General features: G+C 42.3%; 1 protein-coding gene across 1 annotated transcript; it reads right to left on the bottom strand.

The window, feature by feature from the left end:
• Window positions 1-831: 831 nt before the first annotated feature.
• LOC114228880 (heat shock transcription factor, X-linked member 3-like) lies at window positions 832-2,317 on the bottom strand. The gene is made up of 2 exons (XM_028135840.2): window positions 1,793-2,317; window positions 832-1,511 (listed from the first exon to the last, which is right to left on the bottom strand). Exons 1-2 carry the CDS (start codon window positions 2,258-2,260, stop codon window positions 933-935), a joined length of 1,047 nt encoding a protein of 348 aa, XP_027991641.2. The 5' UTR covers window positions 2,261-2,317; the 3' UTR covers window positions 832-932.
• Between the last annotated feature and the right edge of the window lie 22,004 nt (window positions 2,318-24,321).

Below are 24,321 nucleotides of genomic sequence, written 5' to 3'. Positions count from 1 at the left end.
CTCTCTGGTCAAACTCATAGAACACTTCAGCAGCATCCAGGAGACCTTATGGGAGGTCTGGGAGCGGGCATTGAATGATTGCCCAAGAGTGACCAGCAGTGATCTCATTCACCGTGAAGGGGCACCAGACTTTGAAACAAAGTACCTGTCTATCCTGGCAAGTGACTTGTCTGCTATAAAAGTTTCCCTTGGCTCACGAGGGCATGTGTTAGACATGTCACATAGCTACCTCATTATCCAAGAATGGATCCGAAATGTAGCTCTGATGGAAAAGTGATGGGTAGAGTTTTTTGTTGTTTTTTTCTGTGTGGGCAATCTTTAATTTATTTGGATCCCTTCTAGCAGGGTTACTAATGGTTGTTAGCTGTGAGGATGATGGGCTTCCTCCCAGGTGTTAACTGGAATGGCCCATCTTCTGAGCCAGACTGGCTCTATCATACACCACTTAGCAGATGGGGTGGCCTCAATTCTAGGTGGGCCTCCCTGGAAGACCCCTGGAACTTGGGCTACAGATACTCAGATGCTGATCAGAAAGTTCCTAGCATCTTAGTAAAGACCCTCCTGTTTCAAGATGCATGACTAATGTAAGATGATTCCCCCAAGCTCAGGAGCCAGGCAGTTCTGTCTCCTGTCCAGTAGGCAAAGTTCAGGGGACCAAATCTTCCTGGGCTCGCCTCAGGACTTCCTAGCCATATCCTTGGCTGAGTGAGTGAAAATGAAAGAGGACAACAGGGACAAACATCTTTCTGGGGCCAGGATTTCTAGCCTCCTAAGGCTCATCTGACAAGGTGTGTGGCTCTGAAACAGAAGAACAAGCACTCACAATTCTCATTGGATTTTTTATTTTTCTACTATTTAGTTTTGCTTTTCATTATTTAAGCCAAAATGGATTCATGGTTACCAAGTAGTGATTATTTTCTGTCAATGTGATGTTAGTGGTCTACATTGTCCTTGAACTGCTCACTGAGTGAACACTTGTTATTTGAGGACCCCTCTTCCTCCTCCTCCTTGTCAGGGTCCTCAAGAGGGGCCATGACTGAAAGGCCAGCTACCAGGGTGGAATAACAGACATTGTATGAAGACATCACTGAACCATGGAGTGGGTCATTTGGGGGGATTGTAGGCACATCTCCTGTGCCATCAGTTCCTGTAATAGCTAGGGGTACAAACATGACATTCCCAGGCATGCCTTCCCCACTTAGACCACCTGCCTCACTTGGGCACTGGACCTCCATGCCACTGCTTGTGGGCCGCAGACCCAAGTACTTGAAAAACTCTGTTGCACTGGGTCCCCAATCATTTTTGGCATTCCTCTGGGCCTTTTCTTCAGCATTGTTGTTGCCGTCATTGTAGTCAATTGTTGGGGAGTGTCTTGTGGGGGCCATCTTCTTCTTTCTCTTGGGAGAGGTTGCACTGCTCCCTGGCAAAGCACAAGTCATCTGTTTGCCTTTTGTCATGATGTTCTCAAGAAGCCAAGGCTTGTCTCTCTGGAAATTGCTGTTTTGGTAGATCTGAAACGAAATTAATTATTTTAGTCATTTGGGGAGAAAATATATCTATTTGACATTAACTGGCCTCTCAGAGTCTTTAGCTATCCCTGCAGGTTATCTCTAAGGGGGCTATAGTTTCATATGAAAATCTATGCTTTCACATCTTTCAATAAATACTGTCTCATGTCAAAAAGGATTAGAAACTGAAAATGAAGCCCTCCTGGTATATCATTCTTCTTGGTCTACTAAGAAGATGTTTGAGTAACAAACAACATGTTAAATGGGAGAACTTTCTACTTTACCATCATCTTGTTCCCTTCAGAGCAAACTGAAGAGTCTCCTGGGTGTATTTTGCTGAATCCATGGAGGTTCAGCAAGCGGATAAAACGCTTTAGGCTGTCGGATTCAAATATTTGCTCCTCGCCCCTTCGGCAGAGAATCTCCCTCTGGAAAAGATTTTCTTCGATGATCACGGTGTCTCCATCATCATTCCAGTGCACAGACATGAAGGCATCATCCTCCACTATCCTCCAAAGCTTTCTTGGGAAGGACAGTCCAATAAAAATGTTGTTTTCTTCCACATTGGCGGTGCCTTGGTTTGGGTCCTGTGGTTGCGGGTTGTCTTGCAGGCTTGGATCCTGGCTCTCTTCTTGGTCCCCGTGTCTCTCCAAAGCCTCCCTGGGACCCCCATGAGGATCTGAGGATGTATCATATTGGACCATTATTGGTGGTTGTCCAGCTGCTGATGAGGCCATCTTGGATTTGTGCATCTCATGGGTACTCTAACTAGGCATGATGATGCTCTACATCAAAAAGCATTTGGTACCCAGGATCCTATCACTTCAAACGTGGGGTCAGAAATGCCTTTGATCACAGCAGCTATGCCCTATAAGTACTGTCCTCAAAATTCTAGAATCTTGGTCATGGGCAACCAGCTGCTTAAGTCATGTGATGTCACAAAGGTGACTTATGGCTGCTCGAGTGTGGGCCCTGGCCAAGTATGAGGAAGTGGACATCTTTAGGGACCCCATCTTCTCTCTTTTCAAAAAGTACAGAAAAATAAGGGATAAGTTCATAGAAAAGGTGTTCATATGCTGCCAGGGAAATTGTTTCTTCTTGTTATTCACTGGATGTGTTGAAAAGTCATGGTCCTATCTACACTCCCACCCCTGCAGATGGGGGAAGCCTGTTTATGGCCCCTTTGTTTGCAAGTAGGCAATATGGGTGCCTGCCAGAATTGAAATCCATGAATACTCTTAATTTCTAAGTTCTGAAATGATACCATGACCTTGAAGGATCTTATGCTTCTGAGTCAGAAGAAAGAGGCTGTCAAAGGCTTTGAAAGTTGTCAGGAGATCAAAACGTCCTTATGACCTTAATGATTCAGCAACATCTGGATGAAATTTTGTCTCGTGCACTCACAAATTCTAACATGGGAAAAGGTGATGAACAAAATATGTTGGTCAGACTCTAAAAGCAGCAGAGGATGTGGGGTCCCCAAATGAAACCTCACTTTTCTTGCTCATGTAGAGTTGAAACCCAATTAAATACTCTATCTTTATTGAAAATCCTGTCTCTCACCATCTATTCCAACAACTATGGAGATCTGAGAAAGCAGATTTCAAACACTGATGACCACATGCACTGGAGGATGGTATATTCAGGGCACCACAAGCTGCTCTTTTCATACTTTCTTTTTCTAACTTGCTAGCTACAAATATAAGCTTTTGCCTGCCATGTAGAACATAATCCATATTATGTATTTCTTTTATAGTCACTCCAAGTCAAAAGTGACCCAACCACTAAAATGAGCATTTTGCACCTACCAAGAATTTACCTAGGAGGAGTTCCTTTCTGCACTATATCCTCTGCTAAAATTCATTTAAGGATGAGGATGAGCATGTGGGTTCTACTTCCTAAGTGGCTTCTGGCACAACAGCTCCAAAGCATACCAGCACATCCATGTTTGCTCACATTTCAGCATCGTATTTTTTAGTGGGTTGAACAGGAACTTGTAAAATTTGGAAGGGAATGGATTTTGTCTCTTGTAAATATTTAGAGCCGAAGCATCATGACAGTGGATTTGGCAGTGGTGGGTTAGGTACTAACCTATGGGTTAGGTACTGGGAGCACTAGATGGATCAGCCTTCCTAATCCTTCATATATGACATATAGTCAGAGAGCCTTATTCACAAGGAACCAAGAACTAAGCATGTTTTGCTAATGAAATACAGTTGATCTATCACAAAAAAATGGAAGAGACTTTGTGAAGGGATATTACAAAGCTCTATTTATTCCATTTTTTTCTTTTCTTTTTATATTGTTTAAAGTATTTCATATGTCTCCTTTTCCCCCCATCAACCCCTCCCCAGACACTCCCACACCCCAGGACAAGCCCCCACCACCCCAGTGTCTATGTCCATTGATTATGCTAATATGCATGCATACAAGTCCTTTGGTTGATCTCTTATCCCACCTGCCCACCCTTCCCTGCCTTCCATCTGATGTATGATGATCTGTTCGGTGTTTCCCTGTACTCTGGATCTACTTTTGTTCATCAGTTTATGTTATTCATTATATTCCACTCCTAGGTCTTTCTGAGTGCATTATATGTATGGGGAACGTTCCCTGTCTTGGCACTCAAGCAGGGCATCAGACAGAATGGGATACTACCAACCAGGGGTTGAAGTTGTCTGTAGGAACTGTGGACTTAAAGATAAAAAGGAAAAAAAAAAAGATGAAAAGGAAAGATGGAGAAACCTGAAATACCAATAAAGAGGTGACCTGATATATATTACTGGGATGAAAAAAATAGAAGAGCTCATTTTGGGGGTGTTTTTCCCTTTAGGTCCATTGTGATATGACTCATCTGTTAAATGGTTTGTGAACTACTAATACCCATTTCTCACCAACTGGAGCAGGGCCATTACATTTAAAGGACTGCCAAATACCAGTTATCAGACAACAATCTCTGAGGCAGGCCAAATCAGTAGCTGTTCCCAGCCTTTATTGCAGCTTTCTCTCATTGGAGAGACCAGTTCCCATAAGTACATGAATTTCTGGAATTCAACAAATTCTAATCAGGAAGTAAACATACTTCTTCTTACAGATAAATATGCTCCTAACAGAGAAGGCAGAAAAGCAAACACAAATCTATTCCAAATACAAGCAAAACCTCCAAATCATGTGGGGTCCACACTGGTATTTTGTCTTTCTTGCCTCTCGGATCTTGCCCCACTCCTGCCACATGCAAAAATGCAACATGAAAAAAAAGATAACCCATCTCACACCTGTTAGGATGGTCATTTTTAAAATAAAACACACACACACAAAAAAAAAACACAATTGAGAATATAACAAGTGTTGTCAAGGATATGGAGAAATTGTAAACCTTGTGCATGGTTGTTGAGAATGTAAATTGGTAGAGACACTATGGAAAACAGTATTGAGTTTCCCCCAAAAATTAGAAATAGAACTATCATATGATCCAAGAATTTTGGATATATACTATCTATGTATCCATAATGATTTAAAGGAGGATTTTCACATAGCCAAGAGGTTGAAACAACCAAAATTCCCATCAACTGATGAATGGATAAAAAAAAAATATGTGGCACATACAGACAATGAGGTACTATACATCTTTATAAAAAAATAAAATCCAGGAGATTGAAAGATGGAGGCTGGCAGGACGGAGGTGAGAGAGGAAGTAAGTGAGTGAGGGGATGAAAGGAGAGTGTGTGGTGTGTATGTGAGTGAGTGAGGGACAGTTAAATCCGGCAGGAGCAGCAGGGGCTGGCAGACCAGGCTCTCTTGGCTTGGGAGAGACTACCACACTGTGGGCTCACCCCAAACTGTGGGACTCGGCACGGAGCCCACACCATCTTGTAGGGAAGAGCGGCCTCTTTTAGGAACTCATCAGCACCAACACCCAGACAGGCCTTGGACACTGCCCCTGACCCTGCAGCAACTCTAGCCAAAATCCTGCTGCCCTATCCTCAGACCCGAGGACCCTGAGACCTCCACCTCCAAAGGTTCACCGCTCCCACAGCAGTAAGTGTGACTTCCCCCTCCCCAGCAGCAGACTTCTGGACACCACATTCACACATTTCCAGTGCGCAGACTTCCAGAGCACACCACTCCATAGGCAGCTTTTGGGACCTACTGTGAGCCCTTTCTGGGTGTGATTTTTTACAGACAAGGGCGTGCTGCCCCGCAGTAGAAATTCTGAATTCCATCTTTCTGAATAACTGCCCACAGACAACCCAGTTGCGCAACTTCAGCGCCAGGCCCCCTCAGAGTGCTTCAGAGCTCTGCGCTGCCTGCAAAAGCACTGCCACAGTCATGCATTTCCAAGGAGCAGGCCCCCTGAGCCCATCTATCCATAGGATGCTCTGGGGAGCTGCTGTGAGCCCAGTCTGGGTGTGATCTTGGACAAACAGGGACACACCCCAGGCAGTAGAAATTCTGAGTTAACTCATCCTGGACAACTAACCACAGACACCTTGATTACACAGCTTCTGTGTCAGGGCCCTTCAGAGTGCTTCAGTATACCGCACTAGCAAATGCACCACGGGTGCCCCTGTGAGCCACCACTGGGAGCGCGTGCCTAGCCAACCACAGGTGCAGGGGCAAAAGCTGAGTCTTCCCACCCCACAGCTGTAGAACTCTGGATACTACAGTCACACGCTTTTCCAGTGTGCAGGCCTCCCAAGCCCACCCCTCAACAGGCATCCCTTGGGCGCTGCTGTAAGCCCTGCTGGCATGCACTTATACAAACAAGGGTGCATTGCTGGGCTGTAGAAATGTTGAATTCCATCTTCTGGGATACCTGCCTACAGATACCGCAATCCTGTGGCTTCAGCGCCAGGGCCCTTCAGAGTGCATCTGTACACCCTGCTGGCAAACGCACCGTGGTTGCCATTGTGAGCCGCAACTAGGGGCGCGTGTATTCAATCATGGGAGCAGCAGCAAAAGCTGAGTCTGCCTGCCCCAAAACTACAGAACTCTGGACATCACAGTCACGCCTTTCAAGAGTGAAGGCCCCTGAGCCCCACCACCCCAACAGACGGTTTCTGGGTGTCACTGTGAATACCTGCTGGGCATGCACGATTTCAACCAAGGGTTCAAGACAGCAAAAATTGGGACACCCCCCCTCTATGGCTGCTGACTTCTAGACACCCCAGTTGTGCCTTTTCAGCTTGAAGGCTTACAAAAAGAGAACTCAAATAGCTCAAGTAGGGAGCTACACTAGATTACCAAGCCCAGGAGACTTGAGAGATCACACCAGTACCACCATCCCCAAAAGAACCTGGGTAGCAAAGCAAATGGATCTATAATTAAAACATTACAGCAAAATTACATAGGAAGGCAAAATGCAATCCCCAAAGGAAAGAAAAAGAGGAATAATCAGAAAGGGGATTAAATTAAATTGAGGCTAGTAACATATCAGAGAAATAATTCAGAGTAATGGTTATAAGGATGCTCAAATAGCTGGGTGACAAATAGATACAACTCAATGAGAATTATAAGGAGCTGAATGGGAATGTCACTGACATGAAAAGGAACCAAGAGGAAATGAAGAATTACATAGCTGCAATAAAGAACACAATGGAAGTATTAAACAGTAGACTAGAAGAGGTTAAAGACCACATCAGTGAATTAGAAGACAAGGTAGGAAAAAACACACAAACACAGCAGCAACTGGAAAGAAAATTTGAAAAGCAAGAGGAGAACCTCAGGGAGCTTTGGGACAACACAAAACGAAACAACATTTGCATAATAGGGATACAGAAGGAGAGGAAGAGAAGCAAGGAATAGAAAATATGTTTGAAGAAACAATGACAGAAAACTTCCCTAATATTGGCAAGAAAAAAACTACGCAAGTCCAAGAAGCACATAGAGTCCCAAACAAGATGAACCCCAAAAGACCGACACCAAGACACATCATAATTAAATTGGCAAACAACAACGACAAAGTAAAAATCTTAAAGGCTACCAGAGAGAGACAGAAAGTTACCGACAAGGGATCTCCTATTAGAATATCAACTGATTTCTCAACAGAAACACACCAGGCCAGAAGGGAAGGGAATGAAATATACAAAGTGATGCAAAGCAAGGGACTGAATCAAAGAATACTATACCCAGCAAGGCTATCATTCAAAATTGAAGGTGAAATCAGAAGCTTTACAGACAAAAAGGGCTAAGAGAGTTTATTACCACCAAGCCAGCAATGCAAGAAATGCTAAAAGGACTGCTGTAAAAAGAAGAAACAGAAAGGCAAGAATAACCACAAACATTAAGAATAAAAATGACGGCAAAAAGTACTTATCAATAATAACATTAAACATAAATGGATTAAATGCTCCAATCAAAAGACATAGGGTAGCTGAATGGATAAGAAAACATGAACCATATGTTTTCTGTTTGCAAGAGACCCACCTCAGAACAAAGGATTCACACAAACTGAGAATGAAGGGATGAAAAAAATTTTCAGGCAAATGGAAATGAGAAAAAAGCTGGGGTTGCAATACTTATATCTAACAAAATAGACATCAAAGTAAAGGCCATAACAAGAGATAAGGAAGGACACTACATAATACTAAAGTGAACAATTCAACAAGAAGATACAACTTTAGTAAACATATATGCACCCAATACAGATGCACCCAAATACATAAAACAACAACTGGAAGATATCAAGGGAGAGATGAATCACAATACAATCATAGTAGGGGACTTTAGTACTCCACTGATACCACTGAATAAATCCTCTAAACAAAAATCAGCAAATAAACAGCAATCCTAAAAGACTCACTAGATCAGATGAACTTAATTGACATCTTCAGAATATTTCACCACAAATATACAGAGTATACATTCTTCTCCAGTGAACATGGGACATTTTCAAAGATAGACCACATATTAGGACACAGGCAAAGACTCTTCAAATTCAAGAGGATAGAAATCATAACAAGCATCTTTCTAGATAACAATGGCATAAAACTGGAAATCAACTATAATAAAAAAATGAAAAAAAATCGAACACTTGGAGGCTAAATAGCATGCTATTAAACAATGATTGGGTTACCAAAGAGAACAAAGAATAAATTAAAAGCATCCTGGAAACAAAACACAATGAAAACACAAAAATCCAAAATCTATGGGACACAATGAAAGCAGTCCTCAGAGGGAATTCAAACCTAAACAGGCCTACCTCAAAAAAAACAAACAAACAAACAAACAAACAAAAAAAAAAAACAAGAAAAACTGGTAATAAATTATCTAACCTTGCAACATAAAGAATTAGAAAGAGGGCAACAAGAAAAGCCCACAGTATCCAGAAGGAAGGAAATAATAAAGATCAGAGCAGAAATAAATGACATAGAGACCAAAAAAAAAAAAAAAATACAAAAGATCAAGGAAACCAAGAGCTGGTTCTTTGAAAGAATAAACAAGATAGATGAACCTCTAGCCAGGCACAACAAGAACGAAAGAGAGAGGACCCAAATAAACAAAATCAGAAATGATAAAGGCGAAATAACAACAGACCCCACAGAAATACAAAGGATTGTCAAAAAATATTATGAACTACTCTATTCCAACAAACTAGAAAACCTGGAGGAAATGTACATATCCCTAGAAAAATATAACCTTCCAAAACTCAATCAGAAAGAATCTAAAACCTGAATAGGCCAACAACTATGGAAGAAATTGAAGCAGTCATCAAAATGCTTCCAGCAAACAAAAGCCCAGGGTCAGAGTGCTTCACAGGGGAGTTATACCAAACATTCAAGGAAGAACTAAAACCTATCCTCCTAATACTATTACAAAAAATTCTAGAGGAAAGAACACTTCCAAACTCATTCTATAAAGCCAGCATCACCTTAATACCAAAACCAGATAAAGACAACACAATGAAAGAGAATTACAGGCCAATATGCCTCATGAACATAGATGCCAAAATCCTCAACAAAATTCTAGCAAATCAGATCTAGCAGTACATCAGAAAGATCATACACCATGACTAAGTAGGTTTCATCCCAGGGTTGCAAGGATGGTACAATATCCACAAATCAATAAACATGATACATCACATAAACAAATGGAGAGATAAAAATCACATAGAAATATCAATTGATGCAGAAAAGGCATTTGACAAAATTCAGCACCCTTTCTTGATAAAAACTCTCAGCAAGGTGGCAATAGAAGGATTATACCTCAACATAATAAAAGCCATATATAACAAATCCACAGCCAACATCATACTCAATGGGCAAAAACTAAAACCATTTCCCCTAAGAACAGGAATAAGACAGGGATGCCCACTCTCACCACTCCTGCTCCACATAGTACTGGAGGTATTAGCCATTGTGATCAGACAATAAGAAGAAATGAAAGTCATCCAAATTGGAAAAGAAGAAGTAAAACTGTCCTTATTTGCAGATGACATGATACTGTACATAGAAAACCCTAAAGACTCCATCAAAAAATTATTAGGCTTAATAAATGAATTCAGCAATGTAGCAGGATACAAAATTAACATGAAGAAATCCATGGCATTTCTATACACCAATAATGAACTTACAGAAAGAGAGACTAAAAAAGCAATACCATTTACCATTGCACAAAAAAAAAAAAGATACCTAGGAATAAACTTAACTAAGGAGGTAAAAGACCTATATTCAGAAAACTACAGGACATTGAAAAAAGAGATAGAGGAAGACATAAACAGATGGAAGAACAAACTGTGTTCATGGATTGGTAGAATCAACATCATTAAAATGTCCATACTACTCAAAGCAATCTATCAATTCAACACCATCCCCATTAAAATACCAACAGCATTTTTCACTGATCTAGAAAGAACTCTCCAAAAATTCATCTGGAATACAAACAAACAAAAAAACAACAAAAAAAATGATAGCTGCAGTGATCATTTGGGAAAATTGGACAAATACATGCAAGAAAAACAAAGTAAGAGGGATCTCAATACCAGATATCAAGATGATTACAAAGCCACTGTTCTCAAAACTGCCTGGTACTGGCACAAGAACAGATATTTATTGTAGATCAATGGAACAGAACAGAGAACCCCAATATCAACCCAAACCACTATGCTCAATTAATATTTGACAAAGGAGGCAAGAACATACAATGGAGTCAAGACAGTCTCTTCAATAAATGCTGCTGGGAAATTTGGTCAGACACAGGCAAAAAAAATGAAACTAGACCACCAACTTACACCATACACAAAAATAAACTCAAAATGGATAAAGGACTTAAACATAAGATGGGAAACCATAAAAATATTAGAGGAATCCAATTGCAACAAAATCTCAGACATATGCCAAAGCAATTTCTTCACTGATACCACTCCTAGGGCAATGGAAACTAAAGGGAAAATAAACAAATGGGACTACATCAAAATAAAAGTGTTTGCACATCAGAAGAAACCATCAACAAAACAACAAGAAAACCCACAGAATGGGAGAACATATTTGCCAACATTTACAGGAAATATTGATATCTCTGATAAGGGTTTAATCTCCAACATTTACAGGAAACTCATACAACTCAATAAAAGGAAGACAGATACCCTATTAAAAAAAAAAAAGAAAGGACCTCAATAGATACTTTTCGAAAGGAGACATAAGGAAGGCCACGAGACATATGAAAACATGCTCAAAGTCACTAATCAACTGAGAGATGCAAATCAAAACGACAATGAGGTACCATCTCACACCTGGCAAAAGGGCTATCATCAACAAATCAACAAATGACAAATGCTGGCAAGGATGTGGAGAAAAAGGAACCCTCGTGCACTGCTGGTGAGAATTCAGACTGGAGCAGCCACTGTGGACAACAGTATGGAGTTTCCTCAAAAACCTAAAAATGGAACTTCCATTTGACCCAGTGATCCCACTTCTAGGAATATAACCCAAGAAACCAAAAACACCAATCAGAAAGGATATATGCACCCCAATGTTCATAGCAGCACAATTTACAATAGCTAATATTTGGAAGCAGCCTAAGTGCCCATCAGCAGATGAGTGGATTAAAAAACTTTGGCACATCTACACAATGTAATACTATGCTGCTGTAAAAGGGAAGGAACTCCTACCATTTGCAGCAGCATGGATGGAGCTGGAGAGCATTATGATTAGTGAAATAAGTCAGTCAGAGAAAGATAAATATCACATGATCTCACTCATTTGTAGATTATAATGAACAACATAAACCAATGAACCAAAATAGATCTAGATACAGAGAAGCATGGATCAGATGCTCAAACCTCAGGGGGAAGGCAGGGGAGGGCAGGACTAAGAAGGATATATCAACCAAAGGACTTGTATGCATGTATATAAGCATAACCAATGGATATAGACATGGGGGGGGTGAGGGCATGAGTGGGGAGATAGGAGAACAATAGGGGGATAAGGACACATTTGTAATACCTTAATCAATAAAGGAAAAAAAAACAAAGAATAAAATTCTTTCATATGTGACAACATGGATGAATCTTGAGTACATTATAGTAAGCAAAACAACTAATCACAGAAGGACAACTACAACATTATTTTACTTATAATGAGGAATCTACAACAGCCAAACTGATAGAAGCATAAAGGCAAATGATGATTGCCAAGAACTGGAGGGAGTCTAAAATGGGAATTGCTAATATTTGACAAAGGAGGCAAGAGCATACAATGGAGTTAAGACAGTCTCTTCAATAAACGGTGTTGGGAAAATTGGACAGATACATGCAAAAAAATGAAACTAGAATGCCAACTTACACCAAACACAAAAATAAACTCAAAATGAATAAATGTTTTAAATGTAGGACGAGAAACCATAAAAATCCTAGAAGAAACCATAGGCAGCAAAATAGCAGACATTTGTTAAGCAATATCTTTACTGATACAGCTCCTAGGGCATTGGGAACTAATGAGATAATAAACAAATGGGATTATCCCATCTAATAAAAGAGAAACATGAAAATTGACCATACCTTTGCTATGCCCACCAGCCAATCAGAGAGAGTATGCAAATTAACCCAACAAAGATGGTGGTGGCAATGGACCTAGAGCAAGCAGGAGGCTTGGGTTGCCCCTGGAGATTGAGGAAGCCCAGCTTCCCGCCTTCCCTGGCCGTCCCTGGCCTCCGCTCAAGGCTACAAAGTTTCAATGATAGAAGATAAATAAATTCCAGATACCTGTTTCCAGCTGGCCCTGACCTCCGCTCAAGGAGGCGCTGAAAAAAAAAAGGAGGGACTGGGAGCTTGGATCACCGGGGGGTGTGGCCAGCCTGCAAAGAGCCATCAGCCCCTCACCCAGGCTGGCCAGACACCCCAGCAGGACCCTCCACCCTGAAGGGACTGTGGCAAGCCTGAAAATGGCCCTCAGCCCCTTACACAGGCTGGCCATTACCCCATGGGGTGAGGGTTCCTGCTGGGGGGCTTGGCCAGGCTGCAAACAGCCATCATCCCCTCACCCAGGCTGACCAGGCACCCCAGCAGGACCCCCCACCTTGAAGGGGGTGTGGCTAGCCTGAAAACGGCCCTCAGCCCCTCACCCAGTCTGGCCTGGCAGCCCAGTGGGAACCCCCACCCTGAAGGAGCTGTGTCCAGCCTGAAAACGGCCCTCAGACCCTCACCCAAGATGGCCACATCCCCGTGGAGTAAGAGTCCCCACTGGGGGGGGTGGTCAGCCTGCAAACAGCCATCAGCCCCTCATCCAGGCTTGCCAAGCACCCCAAGGGGACCCCCACCCTGAAGGGGGTGTGGCCAGCTTGAAAACAGCCCCCAGCCCCTCACTCAGGCTGGCCACGCTCCCCCAGCAGGGACCCTTGCCCCATGGGGGCGTGACCGGCCTGAAAAACACCACAGGCCCCTCTCCCAGGGCACCCCATGCCCCAAGGGAAGCCCCACCCTGATCTGGGACAACCCTCAGGGCAAACCAGCCAGCCCCCACCTATGCAATAGGCCTCTATCTATACTAATAAAAGGGTAATATGCTAATTATACTGGGAGACCTTCCAGGAGACCTTCTGGACAAAGCCATGGTGGCAGGGCTGAGGTAGAGGTGGTTAGAGGCCAAGAGGGGAGGACAGTTGTGGGTGATCAGGCCAGGATGGGACGGCAGTTGTGGGTGATCAGGCTGGTGGGGGGGTGGAGCTGTTGGGGGTAAGCAGACCAGCAGAGGGGCCAGTTGGGGCCGAGCAGGCCATCAGTGGGGGTCAGTTGGAGGTGATCAGGACAGCGGGGGGGGGGCATTTTGGAGTGAGCAGGCCATCAGGGGGGGAGTTGGGGGCAAGCAGGCCAGTGGGGAAGCAAGGTGGGGGTGAGCAGGAAAGCAGGGGGGGGCAGTTGGGGGCGAGCAGGCAGGCAGGCAGAGTGGTTAGGGGCAATCAAGCAGGCAGGCAGGCAGTCATGTGAGTGGTTAGGAGCCAGCAGTCTCAGATTGCGAGATTGATGTCCGACTGCCGGTTTAGGCCCAATCCCTGTAAACTGGCAGTAGGACATCCTTCAAGGGGTCCCAGATTGGAGAGGGTGCAGGCCGGGCTGAGGAACAGCACCCCCCCCCCTGCACAAAATTCGTGCACTGGGCCACTAGTATCAAAATAAAAAACTTCTGTACCACAAAAGAAACCATCAACAAAACAACAAGAAAGCCCACTGCATGGGAGAACATATTTATCAATGTTACCTCCATAAGGGTTTAATCTCCAAAATTGACAGGTAAGTCATACAACTTAACAAAAGGAAGATAAACAATCCAATCAAAAAATGGGCAAAGGACCTAAATAGACACTTTCCGAAAGAGGTCATACAGAAGGCCAAGAGACATATAGAAGCATGCTCAAAGTCACTAATCATCCAAGAAATGCAAATAAAAATGACAATGAGGTACCATCTCACACCTGTCAGTATGGCTATCATCAACAAATCAACAAATGACAAGTGCTGGAGAAGAATACAGACTGGTGAAGCCACTGTGGAAAACAATATGGTGTTTCCTCAAAAAATTAAAAATGGAACTTCAATTTGGACCAGTAATCCCACTTCTAGGAATATATCCCAAGAAACCAGAAACACCAATCAGAAAGGATATATGCACCCCTATGTTCATAGCAGCACAATTTACAATAGCTAAGATTTTGAAACAGCCTAAGTGCCCAACAGCAGATGAGTGGATTAAAAAACTGTGGTACATCTACACAATGGAATACTATGCTGCTGTAAAAAAGAAGGAATTCTTACCATTTGCAATAGCATGGATGGAACTGGAGAGCATTATGCTAAGTGAAATAAACCAGTCAGAGAAAGATAAATATAACATAATCTCACTCATTTGTGGAATATAAAGAACATCATAAACCGATGAAGAAAAATAGATACAGAAACAAAGAAGCATCGAACAGACTGTCAAACTTCAGCGGGAAGGCAGGGGAGTGTTGAGGGTGGGTAAGAGATCAACCAAAGGACTTGTATGCATACATACAAGTATAACCAATGGACACAGACACTAAGAGGGTGAGGGCATGTGCCGAGGGGGGGGGGAGGTAAGTAGGGGGGAGTTAAGTGGGGGGGGAATGGAGACATATGTACTACTATTTGTAATACTTAAAACAAATTTAAAAATACTATAAACTGGATGGCATATAAACAACAACAAAAGAAAAGAAAATTCATAGAGATGAGGATATACATTGAAAAGAACAAAATGAGAGGATTTGTTATATTGGATAACAATCTAATCTAATAATAGACAAATATGCAAATTGACCATACATCCGACACACCCACAAGCCACACCCACAAGCCATGCCCACCATCCAATCAGAGCGAGTATGCAAATTAACCCAAACCAAGATGGCTACAGCCACAGAGAGCAAGGTTTCCTAGGTAACAGAGGAAGCCAAGCTTTCCGCCTGCCATTTCCAGGCTTAAGCCTCCACTCAAGCTACAAAGTTTCAATTATAGAAGGTAAACAAATTCAAACAAACGGAGCTTGAGAGAGCAGGCCAGGGTTGCCGCCGGCAACAGGGGAAGCAAAACTTTCCACACACCCTGGCCGGGCTCACCTGCTTAAGGCAACAAAGTTTCAATTATAATCCCAACACAATGGCTGCGGCCTCGGAGGGAGCCCCAGGCTTGGCTTGGCTCCGCTCCAGGCTACAAAGTTTCAATTGTAGAAGGAAAATAAATTCCAGATACCAGGGCCTCTGCTTGGGTTACCAGGGGGCGTGGCCGGCCTGCAAACCACCACAGGCCCCTCGCTCAGGCCGCCCCATGCCCCAAGGGAACTCCCACCTGATCTGGGACACCCTTCAGGGCAAACCAGCTGGCTCCCACCCCTGTACCAGGCCTCTATCCTATCTAATAAAAGAGTAATATGCAGATTGATCATCACTGCAACACACGATATAGCTGCCCCCATGTGGTCAAAGATCCTGCCCCCATGTGGACACAAGATGGCCACCACAAGATGGCCAGCAGGAGAGGGCAGTTGGGAGGCACCCGGCCTGCAAGGGAGGGAAGTTGTGAGGGATCAGCCCTGCAAGGAGAGGGCAGTTGGAGGTGATCAACCCTGCAGGAGAGGGCAGTTGGAGGTGATCAACCCTCCAGGAGAGGGCAGTTAGGAGTGACCAGGCCAGCAGAGGAGGGAAGTTGGGGGCAAACAGGCTGGCAGGGGAGCTGTTAGGCATCAATCAGGCTGGCAGCGGAGTGGTTAGGGGGTGATCAGGCTGGCAGGCAGAAGCAGGTTAGGGGCAATCAGGAAGGCAGGCAGGCAAGCAGTTGGGAGCCAGCAGTCCTGGATTGTGAGAGGGATGTCCGACTGCCCGTTTAGGCCCCATCCCACTGGAACGGGCAGTCGGACATCCCTCGAGGGGTCTCATATTGGAGAGGGTACAGGCTGGGCTGAGGGAGAACCCCCCCTCTGTGCACGAATTTCGTGCACCGGGCCTCTAGTACATTTTATAAAACTACAGTAATTAAAACAGTGTGGCATGAACACAGGGAAATAATGATCAAAATACAAAGCCAAAAAATGGACTCACGCATATATGGACACTCTTTTTATTTAAAAGGTGTCATTGTAGAGCTCTAGAGGACAGATAATCTTTCTAATAAGTGGTGTTGAGTTCATAGGACATGTATTATGAAAAAAATAAAATTGGGACTGTTTCTGATTTACACACAAAAATCACTTTATACACTTGTGACTTTTTTGACAATTAGTGTGTTGTAGAGCTAAATGTGAGTGGAAAAATAAAATATATTTTAGAAAGTAATACAGGGGAATGTCTTCATAATTTGAATATTAAAAATAATTTAAATGGGACACAAACGCTCTAAACAAAAGAAACTATCAGGAAGTTGGAGTACAGTAAATAACTATTTCTGTTGAGACCTCGTTAGAAGAGTGAAAAGGTAATCAACCCTTTCACCCTTACCCATTATACTCCATTATTCATATAACAGAGTGTTCATTGAAAACTATAAATTGGACCGTATCTCTCCCCTGCTAAAAATCTTCCAAACTTTTACCTTAGCCTATACTTCATCTAATACCACTCTCCTTTTTCCATTATAATTCAGTTATGCTGCAAACTCCTTTCCTACCTTGGGGAGTTATTGTTTTCTCTGTCTCTCTTCCACTCTTCACTTGGCTCTTTCATTCCAATCCTTCAAATTTCAGCTTAAATATTTCCTCCTTACAGAAGCCTTTTTGACCATCTAATTGAAGTAGGTCTACACATTATCTCTGAACATCCTGGTCTTTTCCTTCATAATATTTTGTATACATGTCCTTTATATGAATCAGATATGTATTTGCCCACTGCCTTTCTGTCCTATTAGAATTATGTTCCAAATATATGCTGAAGATGGATGGATGGATGGATGGATGGATGGATGGATGGATGGATGGATGGATGGAAGGACGGATGGATGGACGGATGGATGAATGGATGGATGGATGACTAAACTAATAACATAGTCATCTCCTTAATCCAGACTTTTTCTACATATCTGATGTAAGGTTTCCATTTTCAGACCCCAAATCCAAGAATTTTCTTTCACTAAATATTTTTTAGCTATATAAAGTACCAATCATTTATTTTTTTATTCACTCATCTTTTCAAGTATTTATTCAACAAGAAAGGTTTTTGAAGAGGCTATTTGAATAAAAGGATGTGGGTCATGCCACTGAACGGTAAGATTTATAACTGAAAAGAGAAACATGAAGAGCATAGTGAGATTATTACATATATATACACTTTAAGGACCTACAGAAATATGATTTAGGGGATAAGTTTTATGTTTTATTGATTGCTTTCTTGACAGTTGAGCTAGTGAGAGAGATGGCAATGTACTCTGTAATGTCAACTACTTTTTATTCCCAAATTTGTAAATGAGTCATCACTTACTTTTGTCAATTTTCTCAAGTATCATATAACAGCTGTAGTTTGGAAATTAATTAAATTTCTTACTGAGTCAACTAGTATTTTCTGTGATTGTCTGAAAGTGGTATGTGAACAATTTTGGCAGCATCTCCCAATATATTCTACTTCTTAAACTGTCACAGGAACAGTTAAGAAAAATTAAGATGCACAGTGCTTGTAAAACATGGCTGCAAAATTTTTGACATTTTCCCCATTAAGATATGGGGTCTATGCTCCCTCCATTTGTGTGTGTGTGGACTTATGACTTTTTTGACAATTAGAGTATGGCAGAAGTAACTCTGTTCCAAGACTAGGTCATGAAAGGCTATACAGACTCTGACTAACTCTCTTTATGTAAACATTTGCTTTATTTGAAAACCCCATCTCAGGATCCTCCCTTTCAGAAAACAGCTGTCATATTACAAGATGTTTCAGGCATATTGATAGGCCACATGTAGGTGCTCTATTCAACAGCCAGCTGAGCCTAGACTTGAAGACATCGTAGCCTACATGACAGATGTGTGAGTGAAGAGCCATCCAGGTAATTGCAGTCCCCAGCTGTTCAAGTTACATTGGTTGTATGAGTCTTTCCAGCTGAGGCCCCAGAAAATGTGGAATAATCCCCACAGTGCCTTGCACAAATTCTTAATCCACAGAATCTTTGTGTATAATAAATGAACAGTTTTTGTTTCATGGGGTAGTTTGTTATGTAGCAATAGAAATTAGAATAGAATGATAAAATGAACATTTTGGTTGAAATGCTGAAGGTGGGAACATCTTAACATATAATATTTATAGATGAATAAATAAATAAATTCACAAGGCAGAGTGGAAAGGATGGTTTGGAGGCAAAACTCTTATTTTCAAGGTTAAATTATTAGACAATTATGAGATTATTGATATTTGACTCATAATTTAGGAAGAATCAAACACTCTATTGTTTTAATTAGCCAAAGGTCAGTGTTTTGGCATCCTTAGGCATCTAGAATATGGCCATCAATCTAGAAGTGAAAAAGATACGTAGCTATAAAAAACAAATAAGATTGATTGATGGATGAATAAAAGGATGGATAGATGGATAGATATAGCAAGTGTAGTGATAAAGCAAATGCATTAAAACAAATAACTCCAAATGTTAGTGCCTTAAAACAACACACATATTTTAAAAGGATCAGGAATGTGGGCAAGCTTAGCTGAGTTTTCTAGCTCATAGTCTCTCACAAGGTTGCAATCAAGGTATTGCCAATGCTTCAGTCATTTTAAGGCTTGACTGAGGGGTGGACCGAGTTTATTCAAGAGGTCATTGTATGGATTGAATTTCTCACAGACTGATTTCCAGAGACCACCCTAGGTTTCTTGTCACATGGACCTTTCAATTGGGGCATTTCACAACATGGCAGCTGCCTCTCTCATAGTGAGCCAGTGATAGAGTGGGAAAGTTCTAGAAAGATAGAAGTCACAGTCCTTTGTAACCTAATCTTGGGTGTGACAGCCTATTACTGTGGCCATATTCTATTTACCAGAAGTAAGTGATTACATCCAGCCCACCTTCAAAGGGGACTGGATTACACAAATACCTCAATGCTAGAATGCGGGGATCAATGTGGGGAGGGATTGTCTTGGAAGGCTAGTTCCTATAAGGGGTCTGATGTAAAATTATCATTTTAGTTATAAAAATGTTTTAGGAAATTATTTTATATGTATCCAAATCTATATTCTTTACTCTGTGATAAGCCATAGCAAACTTTAGGCTTTAATGTGGTCAATTATGCAAAATAAGGCACCAGCTTAAAAGCATTGAGGTATGTAGACAAAGTAAAAAGCAACAGCTAATGAGAGAGAGAGAGAGAGAGAGAGAGAGAGAGAGAGAGAGAGAGAGGAAAAACTTATGCTGAGCCAAGTAGTGTTGGGGCAAGAAATTCCACAGAGCTCATTGTTCTTGAAAGCATAAGTAAAATAGAAGACAAAAAATAATAAACATGTCTAAAACACTATAAGCCAATGCCTTTCTAAACTTTACACATATTAACAGATTTAATAACAAAACAGAGGAGGTAATATTATTATCATCATTTACATATCAGGAGACTAAGGCACAGAAGCTCATCTCACACTTAAATCATTAAGATGAACTTATATCCACTCTTTTAAGAAGGGAATGAAATATGTACTATTCTTTAGATTTTCAACTGAAAGAGCTCAAATCAAAAGCATTCTTGAGCTAAAGGCCATCAAATTGACTTAACTGAAATGTTCCCGTATATGGAGCAGGAGAATTCTGCTGCTTCCCTGAAGAGGTATTCCTTGACCTATGAGGATTTCACCCTTTCTTCTTAAACCTCTGCCTTTCTGTTCCATGACAACCCACCAACACCAAGCTAGTGATCCCTACCCAGGATTGTAAGATAAAGTATAGGACTAAGTTTAAATTGGAATTTCAGATAAACAACAAATATTTTTGTGTTTGTATGTCCCTATTATTGCATGGGGGATATATAAAAATGTATTTCCCAGCCAGCGTGGCTCAGTGGTTGAGCATCAACCTATGAACCAGGAGGTCATGGGTCGATTCCCAGTCAGGGCACATGCCTGGGTTGCAGTCTCGATCCCCAGTAGGGGGCATGCAGGAGGTAGCTGATCCATGATTCTTATCAATGATGTTTCTCTCTCTCTTCCTCTCCCTTCCTCTCCCTTCCTCTCTGAAATCAATAAAAAATCTATATATATAACACCTTAATTTGCAAATAGACTGAGGGGCAGAACAACCAATAACAACCAGTTGCTATTGATGTACGATGACCACCAGGGGGCATGCGTGGAACATGGCGGGCGTCAGTAGCAGGTGGCTGCGAATGGAACATGGCGGGCGTTGGCCATGGCAGGATGGTGGAGCAGGTGAGCGGGGGCGCCAGACCAAAGCGAGGCACCGGTCGCTGTCATTGGGGCAAGCCTCTGGTAGTTACTGAAAAGTCTTTGCTCCCACATGCCATGGTCCTGCCCAGCACTCACACCTGCTGCTGGCACCAGAGCCACCACTTGCACCCACTGCCAGTGCCCAGTGCTAGCCCCAATCACTCGGCACTGTCAGTGGGTGCGAGTGATGGCTGTTGGCCCCAATCACACTTCAGGGCTTCTCCACCTCCCCCTGCTCCTTAGGGGTGATCGGGGCAGCAGCTGCCACTCACACCCACAGACAGCACCGGCCCTAATCACTCCGCACTGTCAGCAGGCGTTGTCAGTGCATGGGAGCAACAGCAGGGGGAGCAGGGCTGCCCTCAGACAGGGGACCAGGGGCCGAGGCAGGAGGGGCCGGGCAGGGGTGTGGAGGATGGGCCAAGACACCCCCTGTGCCCGCCACAACCTCGCAGCCCACAGTTCCTTTCAAGGTGCACAAATGGGTGCACTGGGCCCCTAGTATTTTTATAAAAAGTATTCATTGTCTACCTGAAAGTCAACTTTAAGTAGGTATCCAATGTCTTTATTTGCTCATCTGACCACCTTATCCCTAACATAATTTTCCTACCAATCCACTGGACCTCCCATGCTCCTTTCTTTGATTTCCACATTTCCACCTCACAAGACTAAATAAAAGAGGGTCCTGGGAGTCTAAGCTCCAGCTGCCAGAGTCTAGAGATGGCTGTGGAATTTCTCCTGGCATCCACAATTAGCCCCTGGAACACATTTTCCCATAGAAACAATTATATTAATAGCAGTGAGCTGCCTACTGCTATGGGCCCTATAGTCCAGCCATATTCTGTTAAATAGGCTTTTGTGGACTGGCCTGGGAACCTTCTCACCATTTGAAACATTGCTTCCATGGGAAAAATGCTTCTCAAGTTCCAAACAACTGACTTATAAACACGCTTTTGGAATAAAATGCATGATAAATTGGGTAACGCTTATAGACTTTCACAGAATCATTCAAAGCCTGTGACTTCATTCCAAGATGTCAGCAAAGTTTAGGACTACTTAGCATACCAAAGAGAGGCCAGTGGGTTTGCCAAAGAAACTTGAATAAGCAAACAGACAAGACTGACAAATCTATACTAGACAAGCTGACTCTGCCTTTGATTGGCTACATAGGCCAGCATTTACATTGAATGATTTCCCTTAATCAAACACATGCGTTATAGGGACAGAGGAGACACTAATCCCCATAAGTGTGTGGTTGTTAAGGAGATGGCAGGTACTCTGTATCTAAGTGTGCATTTAGTATCCTTTCATAGACACTAGCACTCCCAAGGAAGACAAGCTTATTTTTTTTCTTCAATTGTCTGACATGTTCAATGTTTCATTGGTTCATTCACCTTCATGAAAATAGAGCAATTATACAGCTTTCATCTGCTTCCTTGAAAGGCATATGGAAAATTCTGCTTTTAGGACCAAAATGTTAATTCAAAAAATACTTCAAGGCATTCCGAGAGGCGCCCCCAACCCCCATTTTTGAAACTACATGCAGCACTGCTGCATTTGCATAGAAAATGTGACAGGATGGGACTAAAACAAGAGGAATATTATGTACACAGAAAACTAGAGGAATATTATGTACAGAGATACCTCATCACATTAATTATTATTTGAAATGAAATCTAGTGCCAAGAGCTATAAAGTGCTAGAATTAGAAAAAGAAAATATATCACCATGTATTTAAAAACCCTTACAGCCCAGCCTGCGTGGCTCAGTGGTTGAAGTCAAGGTTGCATTCCCGGTCAGGGCACAACTCCGGGTTGCAGGCTTGAGCCCCAGTGCCGGGCTTGCAGGAGACAGCTAATCAATGATTCTCTCTCATTATTGATATTCCTATCTCTTTCTCTCCCTTCCTCTCTCAAATCAATAAAAATATACTTTCAAAAAGGGGGTCAATATCTCCCTTTAAAAAATAAAAAATTAAAAACTCTTACAGAGTATAATAATCCTATATAATAAAAGCCTAATATGCAAAATGTCCCCTCTGGTGTTCGTTTGTCCGAGAGTTCGACTGGGAGTTCCACTGCTCAGTATGATGTGCGCTGACCACCAGGGGGTGGCACAGCACATGGAGAGTATCGGCGACATGGCGCTGGCAGTGTGTGGCAGTGGAGGCGCTGCCAGCCCTAATGGGACCGCTGCAGGATTGTGGAGCAGGTGAGCAGGCAGCACCAGGCCAAGGCGGGTGCAAGTGGGCCCAATCGTCCTGCTGTTTGCCTCACAGACTTTGACCAGTGGCAGCAGTGGGGGGGCACGGCCACCACCCAGCTCCCAGGCACTGAGGGAGCTGGGCGGGGGGGCCTGGCCCAGGTAGATCTCCCCACAGGTGGGATGGTGGAGCAGATGAAGGGGCAGTGCCAGCCCAAGATGGGGTGCCAGGCAGGGCTGCAGGGCTGTGAGGCTGGGGGTGTGAGCTTGGGCCTATTCCCCACAGGCCACCCTGAGGGACTCCACCTGGGCACGAATTGGTGTACTGGGCCTCTAGTAATTAAGATATTACTACACTACTGATCTTTTAGAAGCAGTATAATCACCTGGTCAAGCCTTTATCAACCACCAATTTACTTCTTCCTTAACAATGCATAGCAATGATTATTAAATAAAAGAATACAAAAAATGGAGATACTGAGAAATAATGTATATCATATAGCAATAGTATATTAAAATGCATCATTTTAATTAAGATTTTCACTAGTAGAGAAATTCATATTTTAGGTCTGGTTTATAGCAACATATAGTTTGTCTTAAAAATTAGCAATGCATATTAGTAATTATTATTGTTGATATTAATTTGTTCTAAAATTAGCTCTAAGAGATTATTTTTTCTCCTCTGAGCAGCAAGCAATCACTACCGTGAAAGTGCTTTAACAGGGTAGTTCAGCGGAATACATTGTTAAGGCTGTATTTAAGGGCACTGGGATCTGGAGTCACGGTTTATGACAGCGACATTTTCTTGAGCATGTGACCCTGGACAAGTCACTTAACCTTCCTCAGATGCAATTACTTTTTCTTTCTTTTTTTTTGCAAAATCTTTTCAAATTTTATTAAAACTTTCCCAAAGATCATGGTTATTTTATTTTTAAAATTAAGAATGTGGAAGCTGCTTACTAACATATAAAAACAATTAAGATCATATATTTAGCAAAGTTTATCATATAAACACTAAATTGTTTTATAGGTTGAATTGTAAGAACTAGTTATCACTGCTTATTCAGAAACTTTATTTTATTTTTTAAATGAACAAAAAGTAAAATCAAATTTTGGGGGTGTATAATTCTATTAATTTTAACACATGCAAAATTTGTGTAACTATCAACCACAATCAGGTTACACAACAATTTTGTTACCCCTAACTCCCACCACCACTGCCACCCCTTTAAAATGACACTTTCCCCCGACCCTAACCCCTGGCAAT

Source organism: Eptesicus fuscus, chromosome 1 (assembly GCF_027574615.1).
Source record: "Eptesicus fuscus isolate TK198812 chromosome 1, DD_ASM_mEF_20220401, whole genome shotgun sequence".
Taxonomy (NCBI): Eukaryota; Metazoa; Chordata; class Mammalia; order Chiroptera; family Vespertilionidae; genus Eptesicus; species Eptesicus fuscus.
The sequence above is the reverse complement of the archived record's forward strand: the minus strand, read 5'-3'. Positions and strand labels throughout refer to the sequence as shown.